At 53.1% G+C, this 18742-nt stretch overlaps 1 protein-coding gene across 1 annotated transcript in view; it reads right to left on the bottom strand.

Annotated features, from left to right (window-relative positions):
• The window catches only part of ITPR3 (inositol 1,4,5-trisphosphate receptor type 3), a 77253-nt gene that overhangs the window by 20510 nt on the left and 38001 nt on the right, over nucleotides 1–18742 (bottom strand). The window contains exons 8-28 of the mRNA XM_003789102.2: nucleotides 16185–16331; nucleotides 15859–15954; nucleotides 15287–15337; nucleotides 14984–15126; nucleotides 13827–13926; nucleotides 13587–13747; nucleotides 12876–13017; nucleotides 10542–10703; nucleotides 9914–10086; nucleotides 9223–9342; nucleotides 8652–8834; nucleotides 7220–7471; nucleotides 6982–7126; nucleotides 6467–6608; nucleotides 5611–5810; nucleotides 4462–4591; nucleotides 3917–3974; nucleotides 2398–2563; nucleotides 1333–1497; nucleotides 1185–1259; nucleotides 662–787 (exon numbers count right to left, since the gene is read on the bottom strand). Of these exons, the coding sequence (XP_003789150.1) occupies nucleotides 662–787; nucleotides 1185–1259; nucleotides 1333–1497; nucleotides 2398–2563; nucleotides 3917–3974; nucleotides 4462–4591; nucleotides 5611–5810; nucleotides 6467–6608; nucleotides 6982–7126; nucleotides 7220–7471; nucleotides 8652–8834; nucleotides 9223–9342; nucleotides 9914–10086; nucleotides 10542–10703; nucleotides 12876–13017; nucleotides 13587–13747; nucleotides 13827–13926; nucleotides 14984–15126; nucleotides 15287–15337; nucleotides 15859–15954; nucleotides 16185–16331 (2937 nt within the window). The remainder of the gene's footprint in view (nucleotides 1–661; nucleotides 788–1184; nucleotides 1260–1332; nucleotides 1498–2397; nucleotides 2564–3916; nucleotides 3975–4461; nucleotides 4592–5610; nucleotides 5811–6466; nucleotides 6609–6981; nucleotides 7127–7219; nucleotides 7472–8651; nucleotides 8835–9222; nucleotides 9343–9913; nucleotides 10087–10541; nucleotides 10704–12875; nucleotides 13018–13586; nucleotides 13748–13826; nucleotides 13927–14983; nucleotides 15127–15286; nucleotides 15338–15858; nucleotides 15955–16184; nucleotides 16332–18742) is intronic.

Here is an 18742-nt window from a genome sequence, read left to right as displayed (position 1 = left end):
AAAAAAAAAAAAAAAAAAGAAAAGAAGAGAAAGAAAGAAAAAGAAAAATTGGCTGGGTGTAATGGCACCTATAGTCCTAGCTACTTGTGAGGCTGAGGCAGGAGGATCACTTGAGACCAAGAGTTTGAGGTTGCTATAAGCTAGGCTGACACTATGGCACTCTAGCCTGGGTAGAGACTTTGTCTCAAAAAAAAGACAGGATACAGGAGCAGGCTGGGCCTAGGGACAAGGCTAGGTGAGATGTCAGAGTGAGTCAAGGGCAAGGACCACAATAAGGGCTCAAGATGAGGCCAGCATGGGTATCCTGGGTCAAGGAGATGCTGGGGCCAGATTAGAGTCAATATGGGTCACAGCAAGGAAGCTGAGGCTCAAAGTGGAGAAGAAGCCGAGATCATCAGGGATAGGCTTGCAGGGGCAAGAAGGTGGGGTCAGCGTCAAGAATCAGGGTGAGGTGGAGACACATCAAGGTCAAAGTGGATCAGGATGAAGGGTAGAGGGCCAAAGGCTGAGAAGATACAAAGATCTGATTCAAAGGTCAAGATGTGTCTGGAACGGGTCAGTGTAAAATAACAAAGTGAGGCTGGTGACTTAAGCATCAGGGACTGGTATATAGCTTGGGTCAGGTTAAAGTTCAAAAGTCAAGAGTCAGAAGTCAGAGTACCTTGTCGTAGGGGATCTGCAGCAGGTCTAGCATGACCTTGTGGGCATCCATATTCTTGAGCAGCCGTTGCTGCTTCTTCCTCATCTGCTCCCCAACCCCACACATCTTGTTCAGCCGCTCCAGGATCTGGGGAGAGATGGGTGAGCCTAGGGCACTTCCTCTGCGCACCAGGCTGCCCTTTGCCTGGCCCCCACAGCCAAGTTCTCACTTGCATCCAGGGCAGGAAGGAGGAAAGAGGTCACAGCTGCTGAATCAGAGTGTCACAACAAGCCAGGGAAGCACTAAAAACCCAATTCTACCCACAAAAGTAAATAGAACAATATGACTGAAGTGGAATTTCATGAAATTCCTTTGGCTTTAAAATAATTCCTTCTGAGCCCTGGCAAGGCTGTTAACAGGTAGGGAATGTCTATTTTGAGGGCCCATGGCTGGCAAAGGGGGAATTACAGGAGGCCTGACCAGCAGGAGACTCCAGGATAGGCAGATCAGCAGAGCCCTAGCCCCAGGACCCTCGGCCACTCACGCCTTTGACGATCTGGTAGTTCTCACTGCTCTTCTCCCCAGGTGGGTGCGGAAAGCCCTCTTCATCCGTGGGCCGCTGGGAGCACAGAGAGGTCAGCCAGGCCCACCCTCTCAGGAATCCTGTCCCAGCTTCCTGCAGCCCCGCTCACCTCCTTCTTGTCCTTGGCAGTGCCTGTGTCCACCTCCTCGCCCTTGCCGCTGCCCTTCTTGTCCACCCACAGCTCTGACTTCTCCACCATGGTCCGCAGACGGTCCAGCTCTGACTTGATCACCTTGTAGTTCTCCACATCCTGGGCAGAGATCAGCAGCTGCACCTGCAGGTGAAGCACACACCTGGCTGGTAAGAGGCCCCCCAGGGCCACCTGAAGAACTACCCTAGTCCAGGATTCCCACCTGCCCCTGGAATTGCCCCACCACCACCGTCCCTCTCCACCAAGCCAAATCCTACTTAAGATTTATGACCCTGCCATAAGCCCACCACCTTCAGGAAGCCCCCCTCCCATGGCTATAGGCCTCTCTCCACTCCCTGCCCCGAGCTGCTACATCACCTGTCTTCAGTTACTCACTAACTACTGTCACTTATCTACTTAGATCCCAAACAGGCAGGGCAAAGCATTCTGGCATCAACGAACACTGGCTGAACATGGAACCTGAACTCTGAATACGTGGACCCACATCTGACTGCCACCTTCTTCACTCTGGGTCAGTGGGCATGGGAGGAAAGTTCCCTGGGCCTTGACTTCTCCCTGCCTCACATGGGAGGGAATAAGGGAGTAGTAACTACTCCATCAGGGCTGCTGCAGGAATTCTGTAAGATGGTGCAAGCCCAGGGTGCAGCGCCTGGCACACTTAAGCACTTACTCTTCCATTCCTACACCGAGTTACACAGAGGGAGCTGTCAATACTAAGTAACATCACAATAAAAAGCACCAGTCACCTCAGTGAGGGCTGCCTGCATGCTAGGTGCATGTAATAGAGTTTACAACCTATAAAGCGCTGTCCACATCATAAGAAATGGAAGGCACTGAGCCAAGCAGGAAAGAGACAAAGGTGGCCAAGACTCGGTCCTCTCCTTTAATGAGCTCAGCAAGGCTGAAAACCCCAAATGTGCATCCTAAGTTCCCCCCCTGTGTTGGGAGTTCCTTAATCATCATTTACCCCCAGCACCCAGCACAGGCCTAATGCTCAGTGCCAGTGCCAAGTAGTCCTGTCACCTGCTTGAAGGTGTGCATGGCTTCCTGGCGCTGGCTGAAGTGCTTGAAGAGCAGCTGCAGGGCGCCCGAGACCAAAGGTGCGTAGTCGTGCATGGTCAGATGGATGAGCACGCGTAGGAACATACGGCCGCCCTCATCATCCACTTCCAGCATGCTGCTGGTCTTCCTGCAGGGACAGGCACAGGGGCACCCCCTACTGTCCCAGTGGTGCAGGGACCCTGGCACAAGCAACCTCCCTGCTACCCACTCGGCAGATGCAGTGCCAGTCTACATTTATTAAAAATACTGACACTTTCTCACCAGTTTGCAAATAGCCACAGCCTGAGTCCCTCCTCCCTAGTGACCCCATGTCTTCTGGGATCCCTCAGGGGTCCCCTTGATTAAATACCTGAAGCAAAGACCCGCCACCAAGAAGATGTACACAGAGCACAGATATGGAGAAATCATGTTTTTATTTATTTTTTATTTTTTTTGAGACAGAGCCTCAAGCTGTCCCCCTGGGTAGAGTGCTATGGCATTACAGCTCACAGCAACCTCCAACTCCTGGGCTCAAGCGAGTCTCCTACCTCTGCCTCCCAAGTAGCTGGGACCACAGGCGCCCGCCACAAGGCCCGGCTATTTTTTGGTTGCAGCCGTCATTGTTGTTTTGCAGGTCCGGGCTGGGGATTCAAACCTGCCACCTTAGGTGTACGTGGCTGGCGCCTTAGCCGGTTGAGCTATAGGCGCTGAGCCCATGTTTTTATTTTTAACAACCTCTAACCAAAATATAGCATTTTCTTCAATAAGGAAATATTAGTGCTACCTGTGAGTTTGTCACCAATAAAAATCACAGATGTTTTCATATCACCTCAGAGTTGTTAACATAAATCATGAAATATCGTTTACATTCATCACTACTTCAAGTAATGGTGCTAATTACACCCACCGGGACAGCTTGTTATTTAATGTGTTAATAAAGAGGCATATATATAACTGTTACTTCAAATTTGTTTTCCTCAATATTTTGATAACTGTGCCTCAAAGCCATTGGTTTCCTTTGTAATTGTATGTGCTTTATTTTATGAATTTAAAATTAATACTCTGAGAAGGGGGTCTGCAGGCTCTGCTGGATGCCAGGGAAGAGCCTTGCACCAAAATGGTAAGAGCTTTCAGGGACCCCTCCCCACTCCAGCCTGTCAAGCCAAATATCCCCCACATCTCCCTGCTATGGAACCAGGGACATCCATCCAGCTCCCTGACTCAAGTCCAACTGCACAATTAGAGGCACAACTGCCCAGAGTTGAGTCAGGGGATGGCCAAGAGGATTGGACCCAAGTAGCCCCTAGAGCCCTGGGCCTAGGTGGGGAAGAGTCAGAGCACAAAGTCTGGTGAAGGCCGGTGGGGGGAGGGGTGCAGGGGAAGGGGTTGTGAACAGAGGAAGGAAAGCCAGGCCCCAGCACAGGAAACCCAGCCCAACCCAACAGTGGGTGTCAAACCTGCCAACCCCACACACAGCCCCCTATTTCCACCCTGGCCTCACCCCACTCCAAACATGGCCTCTGCCTGCTCCCCAATGCGATCCAGGTTCATGTTGGCAGCTGTGGGGAACAGGGGATAGATGGGGACAAGTGGTTAGTCCATTATTAGGAAAGATGGGGAGCACAGGGAGCATTCTGTCCACCTCCTGCAGTAATAGCTGGGTAGCCCCTCCCTGGAGAGGAAGTGCAGGGTTGCTGGGACAGAACAAGCAGGGCCAGAACCATGGGAGCCCACTGCTCCGTGGGGCAGGACCAAGATGAACAGAGGTACCAGCTGAGAGTCAAAAGACCAGGTGCTAGTCTGACTCTGATTGGCTGTGACCTTGGGCAAGTCCTTGCTCTCCTGTGGGCCTCAGTTTCCCCATTTAGGAAATGAAAGGAAGGGTTCTTGCCCTTCCCTGTTACTTTGGCAATTAAATGAGATGATGGAAAGAAAAGACCCTGCAGACTGGGGAAAAGGGCAGAGCAGGGGATCTGGCTCCACCCCATTGCCCACTGTCCCTAGTCAGCTACGCAGCTGCAGCCTGAGGCAGGGAGGAGGACTCACTGGTGGAGTCAAAGGCAGGGGCTGTGCCATCAGCACCACTGTCCTGCATGGGGAACACCTCCACAAACTCCTTCTTGAAGACAGACAGCAGGTAGGAGATGCGGTAATCCAGGCGGACATTGAGGATGAACTGGAGAGGAGGGGAGAGGGTGAGGACTGATCTGAGGTCAAAGGCCCTTTCTCCTCCATGAGAGGTAAGGGGGACCCCAATGGGCTTAGCACTTGGGGAGAGTCCTCAGAATAGATGTTCACAGATGCTCCAGGACCCCAGCTCCTGCCGCAGTCCAGGGGAATAGTGCCTCCTCTCAGTAAGAGGCAGGGAGCCCCCCACTCCAGCCCACTAAGTCTCTCTTCCCCAGACTGGACACTGACAGGAAATGGAATGAAAGTCCCAAGTCTAGGCCAACTCTCATCCTCCTATCCCACTTAGCCACAGTCCCTGGGACTCTCAGAAAGAAAGGAAGACTAAGGAAGCAGGAGAAGCCATTAAGGGGTAAGGGCAAGGGCACAGGGTTTACAGACAGCCTTGCCTGGCCTCTGTCCACAGGGGCACAGAGCCTCTGGCCATACTCCAGAATGCAGACATGCAAACTCCCTCCTCTGACTCCCCAGCCAGAGTGGGTCCCCTGCGGAGGTCACTGCATTACCCTTCCTGCCCTCTGCTGGCAGCAAAACAAAACCAAGAATCCTTATCCCTCCTCAGGACCCCATAAGTCCCTTCCCCAGGTGCCACTGGAGAGTCTCAGATGAGACCAGAATAAGAACAACTGCCTCCACCTCACCACAAAATAGGTTCTCAAATCCAGCTCTGCTTCAAACTCCCCAAGACCTTGGAAAAGTCCCTCCCTCCTTTTACTTTCCTCACCTGTAAAAATGGGAGGATTAAGCTAGGAGGGTTTATCACAACACAGACTGTGGACTCCACCTGCAGTGTTCTTGACTCAGTAGGTCTAGGATAAGATCCAAGAATGTGTAATACTTCTGACAAGTTCCCAGGTGATGCTAATGCTACTGGCCCAAGGACTACACTTTGAGAACTGCCTGACAGAGATCACTGTGGAGACTTCTAGTACCAAATACTGAAATCTGAAGGGTTCACAGTGACTGTCCCTATTCTCAGACCCTCCCCGAGGCTCTGGGCCCAATCACCTGCAGGATTTCCAGGATCTTCAGCTTGGTCTCCATCACCACAATGTCTTCATTCTCCTCAAACTTGCTTCTGTCCAGTGGCTCAGCAGCACCAGCACCCGCAGGCAGGCTGGGGCCACCAAAGACAGACTGTTTGCGGCTCAGCATCATGGTGGACATCATGTGCCCCACACCTTGGATGGACCGCCTCACATTCTTGCCTGTGGAGTAAGGAGCAAAAGGGGGTTTGAGGGTACACAGCAGGGCTCCCTGGTCTGACGAGGAGGTAGAGTATGCGCACTGCCTGTGTTAGCTGCAAGGCAAAGCCTTGCTAAGGAAGGGACAGGGCTAACCCAGGAGGGCTTCCTAGAGGAGGTGAGCTTTAAGCCAAATCTGAGAAAAGCAAGGAGGACCAGGGCAAAGGTGAGTTCTGTGGGCACATGGGTAAGAATTCTCTATGGGAAATCCTAAGAGCTGCTGCAGAGAATAGGGGACTGAGGAACACTATGGCAGGGACCCAAAAAAGCAGGTGCCAAACTCTAGGCATTCTTGTTTAGAAGAGTTTATGTAGCCTAGGGGTGCCTGAGAGGGCAGGGCTGCACCTCATCCCTCAGGCTGTGCCTTCCTTCTTCCTCACACTCCAGATGCCGGGCTGTTGTCTCCTCTGCGATGGTGGTTCCACGATAGCTGGGCTGTCTCCCCTCCTCCCTCATTATCTCCTCCCCCATGGTCTCCACAATGCCTGGTCCAGCCAAGGTAGGAGGGAACTGGGGCTCAGACGCCCCCTGCAACACAGCCAAGAGGAAAGCTACGCAAGAGAGCTGATAAGAGAGGACTTCAGGGCTAAGAGGAGGCCCAGGCCGCACAGAAGTCTCACCGCCTGGATCCTCATAGGCCTGCAGTATGGCTGGGGGCCCCTGCACACAGTCAATGATGCCCAGCAGCGTGCGAGTGAGCCTCAGCAGCTCACTGAAGCTGTAGAAGCCAAAGTAGATGAGATTGTGCGCCAGGCTGACCACCTGCGGAGATGAGGCAGGGCTGATGTAAGAGTGGGTGGGGCCAGTGCACAAAGGATGGGGCTTCATGGAGTGGACCAGGGCCTGGGAAACAGCCATGAGGGTGGGGCTCCTGGGAGAGTGGGGACTCAGGAAAGAGCAGCCCTGACTGAAAGGGCGAGTGGCCCAGGGAGGGCAGCCACAAGATCAAAACAGAGGTCTCCCACTTGAAGAATCCCACCGTCTATGCCTCTATGCCATCCCTTTGCACTGGCTGGGGGCATGGCAGGAAATGGGGTCATGGAAACCACAACCCACCCCTGGGTGCAGTCTGAGGCTGGTGGGGCACAACCCAGAGTCACTCTGAACCCCAGGTCCCAGGCAGTCCCCCAGCCACCTCAAAGGTGAGCTTGTTCTTCTCCTCATTGGCAAAGGGTACGGCCTCGCTGACCACATTGTTGAGGTAGTCCTCAACGAATTCCATGGTGCTGGCAAACTTGTTCTTCTTGTCATCTCGGGAAGCATTGAGGTTGGAATCATAGCTGGGGGTGGAAGCGACAGGCATAAGGATCCCTGCGATCTGCCCACCCTAGCCTCTGCTCCAGCCCTGCCTGCATGCCCCCCACCCCTCTCACTCCTTGATGGTTATGGCTGTGGGGATCTCAGTCCAGAGGCGGGCAAACTTGACAGGTGTGACCAGCTCCTGGGGGTCACGGTCCACATGCACATGCAGCATCAGGTGGCAGAAGGAAGCACGCAGGTCAAAGGGTAGCATCTCATCCGCCATGCACAGGAAGATCAGCTCCACGCCCAGTTGCTGGGAGATCTCGTCAATGGCCAGGTACTGCCGGTCCAGGCACATGCGGGCAAAGAGCTTTAGCTGGTACCTGCAGGGCAGGGAGGACAGTGAGAACAGGGAAGTTGGGGGCCAGAGAAAAGGGATTCATTTACAGCCACTGTAATAACAAGGAAAAATTCTGAGTTAGCTGAATGTAAAGCTTGTCCATAATGACTAGTATTTGCAATTCTGTCCCTTCTTGCTTAGGAGGAAAACACCTTCTGGCTAAGACAGGACCAGTTTTTATGGGAAGAAGGGTGTCTGAAATGAGAGGGTGGAGAGAGGGAGGTGCAAAGAGCCAGCCTAGGGCAGAGAGAGGGAGGGCAAGCTGGAAAAGGGGGGAAGAGTAGAGATATGAAAATGAGGGATGCTGGGAGCTCTGCTGTGCCCTGGGCCATGCTATGCCCTTTGCTGCCTCGGAGACCATGGGCTCTGGAGCCAGACACCTGGGTATGAACCATGGCTCCCCACTTAGGGCTGTGTAGCCTTGGACAAGTTCCTTTATCTCTCTGTGCCTCCATTTCTCCAACTTTACAAGCTGGGCAATGATAGTACCTACTTCATAAGGTTGCTGTGAGGCTCAAGTGGTGACCAGGTGAAGTGCTTAGAACAGTGCCTGGCACATGGCAAGCATTTAAGAAGGGCATCTGGTGCTATTAATAAAAATATGTATGTTTAGAATCAGGCTTGGTTTCTTTGAAGCCTGGTTATTGTGCTGAACCTAGCCTCAAGGCCACCCCGGGCTATTTCTTCACGCAGCCTTCTCAGTCTGAGATTCACGGTGAGGGATGGAGGCAGGGACACCTCTTCCCGAGCAGGCAGGAGCCCTACTTGAAGCTGGCAGAGCTCACCTGTCAGCTGGAATAGACTGAGGCCCACTCAGAAGGCTCAGGGGGATGGCTCGGCACCTGCGGCTCAAGCAGCTAAGGCACCAACCACATATACCTGAGCTAGCAGGTTTGAATCCAGCCTAGGCCTGCCAAACAACAATGATGGCTACAACAAAAAATTGCCAGGCCTTGTGGTGGGCGCCTGTAGGCCCAACTACTTGGAAGGCAGAAGGAGGAGAACCACTTGAGCCCAGGAGTTGGAGGTTGCTGTGAGCTGTGATGCCACAGCACTCTACCAAGGGCGACAGCTTGAGGCTCTATCTCAAAAAAAAAAAAAAAAGGCCCAGGGGGAGGAGAGGGTGGCACTGGTACACAGGGGGGAGGGGAGGGGCCAGGCACCTGTAGTAGCTGAGCACGTTCTCGTCATGGGCGTTGCCAGCCCGCGCCTCCTGGGACAGCTGCCTCACACTCTTCTCATGGTGCTCGTTATTCTTGTCTGTCCAAGTAAGCCACACTTCCTCCTCTGAGTACTCAATGCTCAGGTACTCATGAGACTGGGCCATCTCCTTCACGGGCCGGAGCCTGAAGGCCAGCACCACTCATTACAGGATGCCAGAGCTAGGGCCAGGACCCAGGCCCTGCAGACACCCAACCTCATAAGGCTCTCCTCCCTGAGCATGGCCGTTGCTGGGCCAGCTCTGACTCCAATACTACCTCCCACTGAGTACAAATTTCCAAATTGGGACCCAGATGGACCATGAGCATCTCAAAGACAGGGTCCTTAGCTCATTCTCCTCTGTGTTCCTTCACCCTCCCCCACAGTGCTGGGCACAGCAGACACTGGGTTCATATCTGCATAGAGCAAGGGCATCAGCTCCAGACAGGGTCCGAGCTCAAAGGCAGCTATGGGCAGAGAAGGTTGGAACCAGGTGTGGCCCTGGGCTGTGGGTGGGGGCGGGGCAGCACTCACTCAGTCTGGATGAGAATGTCACTGTTCTTGGGGTCCAGTACACACTTGCAAATGAGCTCCTGGGTGACAGGGATGGCGATGTGGTTGGAAACACACAGGTCAGAGAGGTAGTCCAGGAACCTGAAGTGATGACAGCAGGGTGTGGGAGGATCTCAGAGGCTGGCTCTGTAGACACAAAGCCCACCTTCCCTTCCCCATCTGGCAGCACTGGTCCCCCAGAAGCAGCTTACTGCCCACTGTCCCTGTGCTCTCCCATGCCTTGCAGGTGGGTGGGATGGACTTCTAGCTGCCCAGGGAAGGACAACCCAGGGCATCACTCTGGGGAAGGAAGGAAAGCTAGTTGTGGGCCCAAGGGTCAGTGTGAAGGGAGAAAAGGGCAAGGATGTCATTTAAAATGTTTAACTGGTTCAGTATAGGCAGTGACTTTGTCACCAGAGAAGGATCTTGGGAGCCTCCTGCTATATCCCAGGAGTCTCTCCTCTTATTGCTAGAGTGGGCCAAATTTGGGAGGGTCCCAAAGAGGGACTAGGAAGACCAGGGCCTCAGGGAGGTGACAGTTTACCAACAGGTACAGACCTACAGGGTGGCCATAAACTTTATGGCCACCTTATATTTTGATGTTTTAACAACCAGCACCTTTAGACTTCCATGCGCAGGGGAGGGAGGAGGGAAGAGGGCAGGTTGGGCCCACCTGGGCTCCCGGTTCTTCCGCACTAGGCTGACGAAGGTCTCCACCTCAGTCTTGGTGATGTGCTTCTCCAGGAGCTTGCGGTTGTTGTGCAGCAGGGCAGTGATGGTGTCCTCAGCCAGGATGTCATAGCCAATCTGAGACTGCATCATCCCAAACTGCTTAGCAATGTGCTCCTGAGGGACAGAGGGAGGGGCCTGGGGTCACAGAGAGCCACAGGTGGGGCACGGAGCCCCAGTTGTGCTCCGGAACAGTGCCCTGGACCCTGATAGGGACCAGTATAGACAGTGGCCCCACCACCCTAGAAAGGAGGAGGTCCACGGAGGAAGGCAGCACCAAGCAGAAGAGAGCCTTTATATTAACGTTATATAGCTGATGGTCTGTCTCCCCTACCAGAAGGAAACCTGCACAAGGGCAGGGACCTTGTCCATTTGGCAGGATCAGCTACATAATGTGTGGAGCCCAGTGCAAAAGTCAACAGCAGAGCACTGAGCCCAGCTTGAGGCCTTGTGAGCGCTTAGCCAGGTTGCACACCCAGGAGGGCATATGCCTGAGGACATTCACACTGATGAATGGAGAATGAGTGAAGGAGCAAGTGAGCGAGTGAGCGAGCAGCACCACAGCGGCCCACCTGGTTCTTGCGGTAGTCCTCCTGGGAGTGCCGAAGCACACGGTAGCACAGGCGGAACATGTGCTGGTAAGGGGCATTCTTCTGGTCGGACAACTCCTCCAGCCGCACCAGGGGACCCTCACCCCCCTTGTCACGGAATGGGGCCTTCAGAATGCCAAAGATCTGGGGGAATGCAGAGGGTGAGGAAAGATAACTCCACATCTGCCTGCACCCTATAACTGTCCCACCTGACCCTTCCCTAAAGCCACCCCTGACATCTGCCAGAAGCTGATTCTTAGCTGGACCACACCAGCCCCAATTCCCTAACTTTCCCCAGTCTTGGCCCAATGCTGACCTCAGCCCATCCCTCCTGACACTATTCTAATCCCAACTCAGCAGGGGCCTGACTCAGCATGTGAGGGAAGACAGGGAGTCGCCACACCTCAGGGGTCTGAGGCTAAGAGAAAGGCAGGCCAGGCCACTGTGGGCAGAGCTTAAGCAATCAGACTCAGGCCTGCTATATCAGAAAAATGTAACATAGGCTGGGAGCATTGGCTCATGCCTGTAATCCTCTAACTGTGGGAGGCAGAGGCAGGTAGATTGCTGGAGCTCACGAGTTCAAGACCACCTGAGCAAAGGCGAGATCCCTTCTCTACTAAAAGTAGAAAAACTAGGTGGGTGTTGTAAGAGGCACCTGTAGTCTCAGCTACTTTGGGACGCTGAGGGGAGAGGATCATTTGAGTCCAAGACTTTGAGGTTGCCGTGAGCTATCACACCACAGCACTCTACCAAGTATGACAAAGTAAGAATCTGTCTCAAAAAAAAAGAAAAGAAAAATAGTAACATAATTTCAATAATAATAGTAAAATAATAAAAGCAGGGGTTGGTGAGGTGAAAAACTCTGCTGGAACAGAGACCAAAGAGAGAGAACAACTGAATGGAATGAAAAAAACTTAGTTGGATCCTGGTTTAAAAAATAAGCTTTGGGACAGGCACGGTGGCTCACATCTGTAATCCTAGCACTCTGGAAGGCCAAGGCAGGTGGATAGCTTGAGCTCAGGAGTTTCAGACCAGCCTGAGCCAAGAGTGAGATCCCCATCTCTAGTAAAAATAGAAAAACTAGCTCAGCTCAGCACCTGTGGCTTAAGCAGCTAAGGCGCCAGCCACATACAACAGAGCTGGCAGGTTCGAATCCAGCCTGGGCCTGCCAAACAAACAATGACAACTGCAACCAAAAAATAGCCAGGCGTTGTGGCAGGTGACTGTAGTCCCAGCTCCTTGGGAGACTGAGGCAAGAGAATCACTTAAGCCCAGGAGTTTGAGGTTGCTGTGGCTCAGATGCCATAGCACTCTACCCAGGGGGACAGCTTGAGGCTAGAAAAAAGAAAAACTAGCTGGGCATGGTGGTGGATGCCAGTAGTCCCAGCTACCCAGGAAGCTGAGGCAAGAATGATCGCTTGAGCCCAGGAGTTTGATGTTGCTGTAAGCTATGATGAATGACATCATGGCACTCTATCCAGGGCACCAGGGTAAGACTGTTGCAAAAAAAAAAACTTTCAAAAAGACATATATTTGGGGAAAGTTAGGGAAATTTGATATAGACTGAGTATTACTACTAATTTTCTTAGGTATGTTAATGGTACTGTGGTTATACAGGAGAACGTCCTTATTCTTAGGAGATCATGCTGAAAATTTCAGGGTAGGCACAACCTACGGTTGAACCTCCATAGCTGACCACCTCCCTACACTGACCACCTCAAGTTGACCTAATTTTCTTTTTCTTTTTTTTTTTTTAAAGGCAGAGTCTCAGCTCGGCACCTGTGGCTCAAGCGGCTGGGGCGCCAGCCACATACACCTAGGGTGGCGGGTTCGGATCCCCGGCCCAGGCCTGCCAGACAGCAATGATGGCTGCAGCTAAAAGAAAGTGGCCGGGCGTTGTGGCGGGCGCCTGTGGTCCCAGCTGCTTGGGAGGCTGAGGCAGGAGACTCGCTTGAGCCCAGGAGTTGGAGGTTGTTGTGAGCTGTGATGCCATGGCGCTCTACCCAGGGGGATAGCTTGAGGCTCCATCTCAAAAAAAAAAAAAGCCAAGTTCTGGGCCTGGCATCATGAGTTCAAATCCTGACCTGCTGCTTCCTAGCTGTGTGGTCTGGGCTAGCTACCCCAGTGTCTGTGCTTCAGTGTCCTCAGTAAAACAGGAGTAATGATAATGGCACCTCCTCAACAGTGGGGATCACAAGTCAGTATAAGTAGGTACTTGGTCATACCCACAGACATTCATTTTCTTTAAAAAAAGGGGTGATGAGAATTGGCAGAGAGACCCAAGCAGGCCGTCCCCACTCATACACACAAAAGCACCTGTTTGAGGATATTCTGTTCCCGCATCAGCTTCTGCCGTTCCCGATTGGGCTTGGTGACCATGATGTCCAGAACATTCTGCCCATTGTTGGGGACATCACTGACAAAGAACACCAGGTCCTCCAGCAGCTGGATGACAAACCTGGCCAAAGTGACATGGTAAATGAGGAGTGTAAGTTGCCCTGGGGGTAACCAGCCCTTCCCAAAGCATGGCTTTCCTGAGGTCACTTACTAGCCCCCAGAGCACAAACCCCCATCATCAGCCAACAGCTTCTCTCCCCAGCTTTATACTGAACTGCTCTCAAAACAATCAGGCCCCTACACCCTGGATACTGAAGTGTCCCAAGACAGAATCTTGGAATACTCCAATTGGGAGAGGAACTGCAGGGTACGAGGCAGAGTGTTTAATGTGGATGGGGTCTGCATTTACATCCTGACTCTGCCACTTACTAGCTGTGTGACCCTGGGCAAGTATCTTACCCTCTCTGAGCCTCAGTCCCATCATCAGTAATTCAAGGCTCCATCATAGGATTAGTCTGGGACTAAGGGAGCAGTGAGGAAGGCACCCAGCTTCAGCGGCCCAGGCTTAGCCAGGGCCACAGGACCAATCCCCACCTCCATCTCCTCAACCCTGGCCCTGTCTGCTTAGCTTCTGCTTTGTGACTCCCAAGATCACACAGAAACCTCAGCAGCCCTGCCCCTGCAGCCCACCTGCGATCATTCTGGCTGATGAAACCCTCGCTGAGTTTGTCCACAGCGCTGGCCAGCATAGAGCTGGCATCGTTGGCAAAATCCAGGTCTCGGATCTCAGACACAGGCACTGACACGATAGCAAAGGCCTCCTTGTCTTCCTTAGTGGGGCAAGTGCCCAGCTGCAGGGACAGGGATCAGCAAGACATCTGGGGACAAGCTCTGGCCCCTACCCTGCCCCCTGCACCAGGCGGCTCGAACCATAAGGCGGATGGGCCGCTCCTCCTCCACGTCAATGGGCACATTGGTGCTCTGGATCCAGGTATTGGTGCAGAGGTGCCGCAGCCGGACATATGAGTTCCTACAGGCAGGTGGGAGGGCAGGGACACAGAAGTGTATGTGGTGCATCACCCACTGCCTGCCCAGTTTCCCTCTCCAGCATCATCACATGCTCCACCTTACTCCACACCCTCAACAGTCATGGGATGAAGTCCCTGGACAGGCAAGAAGTCTGAAGCCAGGGAAGGAGGGGAGAGCAAGCCCTGCACCCCAGCTATAACTGCTTCCCTTGCAGAGGCCTCCAGACTTGTCCCCATTTCCAAAACTAAACTTTGTCACTTGGAACCAAAATTGATTTCAATAAATGAGATTTTTTATACTATCTATCCCTATTAATGTCAAGATGAAAGCATTTCAGAGAAACACATGCATTTCACAGAAATACTTATGTCTTTGATGATGAAATATAAGGTTATCTTTCTGAGATGAAAATCAATCTGAATATCAACATGTATCTGGTCCAAGAGTTTGGGGGAAAGAATTATGGGCTTATGTAGTGACTCAGTTAATTCTCCCATCAGCCCCTATTAATAGGTAAACTTGATATTCCCATTTCGCAGATGAGAAGACTGAGGCAGAGTGACTGAGTAAGTCTCCTAAGATCATACAGCTAGAAAATGCTAAAGTCTTCCAGATTCTGGAAGTTTTTGGATGTTATGTCCTAGAACCTCAGGGTCAGTGGGACAAAGTCAGGGAACCTGGCCTCCCCACTCACAGTCTGGGTTCCCCATGCTGCTGTGCCACAGACAAACTGTTGTGTAGCCCACTACACTTGAGCACCCAGACTGACTAGGGCAGGTGATCAGAGCAAAGGTGATGCAGCCAGCACGAGGCAGCACCCACCCAGCGTGGCAGAAGCCGGTCCAGGCACATGGTAAACATGCAATGGTAGGAGACTGCCAATGGATTGCAGAGCTGGATCCCCAGACGGGAAAGACCTACAAAGACCCTAGACCCACAAAGACCCCAAAGGACCTCAAGAGGACAGAGGAGTGAGGGATTGGAAGAGTCCCAGAGACAGAAAGGCCCAGCCTGGGCACCCCCGGCTGGCCTCCAGGCACATACAAGTGCACACCCACCGGGGCACGAAGGAATCAGTTTTCTGCAATGTGGTAGGGTCCAACTCAAAGAGAGAGGCAATGTCGTTGCCATGGGGCACAGCCACCAGGCGGTACTTGATCTTTTCCCCAGCATTCCTGCGGGTTGTGCGGCCCTGAGCACCCTGTGGTGAGACCCCAAATCAATCATGTGTCCCTCCCTTCTCTCAGACCCTAGGACCCCATCAGAGGGACCTCCTCCTTCCACCCCACCTCCCAGGGCTTCAGGGTCTCCCATGCCCCCTCCACTCCCAGAGGGGCCCATGGTCACTCTTTGGCTCTCACCATTCCTACTGCCTTGGGATCTGAGGCATCACCTTTGTAGCTGGGGTTCTCCTGGACAGAGATACAAGATGGGGAGCTACTAGACACCAAGCTATATCCACATGACCACCCTAAAACAAGGCCATCCACATAGGGCCCTGGGTTCAGAAAGGCAACCCCCACCCTCCCTGGGGTACCTATCCCAGCTCTAAAGCCCAGGTCACTCCAAGGGGAGCCCTTTGTGGCTCTTCTCCATAGATTCACAAATGAACAAACACACATCACACCAGCACACACCAATGCCCCTGAACTCACAAGTGTGTGCATTTGGACAGACTAGAAATTTTGTTCATTGCTCTATCTTCTATACCTAGAATAGTGCCTGGCACATAGTAGGTGCACATTAATATTTATTTAGCCTATTTAAAATCATGCACTTATTTGATAATACTCGGTAAGTAAATGCATGAGTACAGATAAGCCGGGTGCATGGTCACTCGTGTCTGTGTATGCAGGTATGTACACATGTGCTCCTGCATGCCCACGTGGTATACACAGCCTGACTCCCAAAATGCCCTCTGCTTCTCGCTCACCTCTGCAGCCAGGTAGTTGCCTGTGGCCAGGTGCTTAAAGCGGTACAGGCCATTCCAGTGGCCAGCTCCTCCACGGCAGGGGTCATGGTGAACCACCTAGGGGTGTGCAGGGGTGAGGCAGGAAGGAGAGATGGCCAAGGAGGGGCCCCCAACCCTGAAGAGGCCTGGAGATCTCTTGGTAGGTGGGTGTGGACCCTCCCTGGCCTCTTGGCTCCCAAGGGGCTCAGAGGCCAGGTAGAGGCTAACATTTCTCCCTCCAGGGTGATGGGGAAGAGAGAGGGGTGAAGTCCAGGGCCAAGTCTGGGTGTGGGAAGCAAGAATCTGACCTCCACCTCCCAGAGGGCATTGGAGCTGGTGGCTGAGGTGGCAGACTGGCGCAGCGTGGTGCGCAGGAACACCTGCAGCTTGCCCTTGTACTCGTCACACGTCAAGAACTTCTCCTGCTCTGCGTGGAACAGCCGAACCACGTCTCCCTGCAGGTGGTGGGACATGGACTCAGCACTGACAAAGTGCCTCCTAGCTCCAGAACCCCCCTAGGCCCAGCCGCACCTGCCTCAGATGCAGGCAGCAGCTGGCCAGATCCCTCTTATTCCTTCCAGAGCGGAGCCACACCATATGGCAGCCAGAGCCAGGCACTCTGCCCACTGCCCTCCCCACAGAGCCTGAATCCAGTGTCCTCCCAGGCCTCCCCTTGTCCAAACCCTCCTTTGACAGCTTTCCTCCCTATTTGTACCTCTAGACACCCCGTCTAGCCTGTAATGGCCTATCTCCAGTCACCCTCTCCATGATGGAGGGAATCACCTTCCAGGGCTCTTTCTACCTGAGTATCAGTTCACGCCCATTTCTTTTGCTGCCCTGCTAAACTAGAGCAGCCTGGAGGGTGTCTCTATGGCTTTGGACACAATTTGGGATCCTGGCTCTGCTCTTAAAAGCTGTGTGATCTTGAACAATTTCCTTAATATCTCTGCCCCTCAGCTGCCTCTTTTGTAAAGGAGAATTTTGTGAAATTGTGAGGACTGCAATATAATGAAGTAACACGGCACACTGCCGGCCAGTGCACAAACTTGACAAGAATCTTCTCACTTTACAAGATCCTCACACCAACCCTCTGGGTAGATACATCATTATCCCTATTTAAAGGGCAGAGAAATGCAGGCCCAGAGAAGATAAGCATCCTGCCAAGGGTCACACATCTAGTGGCAAATGGGATGTGAATTGGTTCCAGGGCACACACCCTATCTTTCCACCACATTTCCTCCCATTGAGCCTGCCCCATAGCTCCCCGGGCACAACTGCTGCACCTACTATCATCACTATTCCACTTTCCTCCACTGAACGCAGCACTAGACATAAGGACTCAGTGAACAGCTGTGGAGTGACTACAGGAAAATGCAAGAACGCATGGATGAGTGACTACACATAGATAGGGCGGGTCACTATGGAAGAATCTAGTGACTTCTGTGCCAGGCAGTGCAGGGTGAGAGCAAAATAGAGGCGGACTTTGCGAGAGAAAGTCTTGCATCTGAGTTGTAATCTAACCTTCTATAATCTAACCTCAGAGCCCTGACAGAAGCACCAGAAACCACTCTGGGTAGCACCAAGTGATGCTTCATTTTTCTCAGTGCTGCACAGATCCAGGGCTGGAACATGTCATCAGGGAAGGTTCCTGGGAGGGGTGGTGCGTGGGTTGGGCCTTGACTGATGTGTGAACAATGTACAGGCTTAAAGAGGGGAGGGAGAAGGCAGAGCATGGGTGGAAACAGCCTGGGAGGTGGGAGAGATGAGGAGGGTGGGGACTGAGGCAGGGAAAGGGCCAAAGAATCTAACAATAGCTTGACTGGGGAGGAGGGCAGGGGGAGGCCTCTCAGGGCAGCTGCTCTCAGGCCTGTCACCTGCTTCTCTAACCAGTATCCTGGCCTATTCCCCTTGATAAGGAGCCTCCCCAAACCCACTCCTCCTATCTGCCCTCCCTACTCATACCCCATAGACTGGTTCCATCCCCCAGAGCCCCACTCAAGACACCTCTGAAGTCTCCCCTGTACCCCTACACATGTTTTCAGGGTTTGTATTTTGTTTTGTTTTGTTTTTGAGACGGAGCCTCAAGCTATACCCCTGGGTAGAGTGCCATGACATCACGTTCACAGCAACCTCCAACTCCTGGGCTCAAGCGAGTCTCCTGCCTCAGCCTCCCAAGTAGCTGGGACTACAGGCACCCACCACAACGCCTGGCCATTTTTTGGTTGCCGCCATCATTGTTGTTTGGCGGGCCCGGGCTGGGGATTTGAACCCGCCACCTTAGGTGTATGAGGTGTATGTGGCTGGCGCCTTAGCCGCTTGAGCCACAGGCGCCGAGCCGTTTTCAGGGTTTTTCAAATGGTCCCTCCCATGACCCCAGGCAGTTCACTCTGCCTTGAGATCCCAACCCTCCCAATCTCTACTGCAGTATCTCCCCGGCCCCTTCCCTTGCTAGTCCCCACACCAGCATGTCTGGGACCAGGGCTTAGGTGATGACTTAGCAGATGAGGCAGCCTCAATTTCTTGCCAAAAAGGCCACAGGGCAAAGGGTAAGAGGCCTGGCTCAGGTCCAAGCAGCAGGAGTAGTAGAGGGGACCAGGTGCTATAAGGCTGTTGACCCACCCAAGGTGGGGAATGGGGACCCCTAGTCTAGTGACACTCCCTTAGCAAGACAGAAAACAGAGGCTAGCCAGGAGCCAGAGAGGATGGAGGGGGGTTGTGGCCAGAGACAAGAAAAGAGGCAGTCCAGCTGGGCCATGTGGGCGTGGCCCTCAGAGAATGCAGAGCCAGGGTTGAGGCAGGGACTTGGGGCCTGGTGGCTGGGAAATGGCAGGAAATAGAAGAGGGGGCTCGGCGCCTGTGGCTCAAG

The sequence above is a fragment of the Otolemur garnettii genome, unplaced genomic scaffold (genome assembly GCF_000181295.1).
Source record: "Otolemur garnettii isolate 467f Iridium unplaced genomic scaffold, OtoGar3 scaffold00031, whole genome shotgun sequence".
NCBI lineage: Eukaryota > Metazoa > Chordata > Mammalia > Primates > Galagidae > Otolemur > Otolemur garnettii.
The sequence above is the reverse complement of the archived record's forward strand: the minus strand, read 5'-3'. Positions and strand labels throughout refer to the sequence as shown.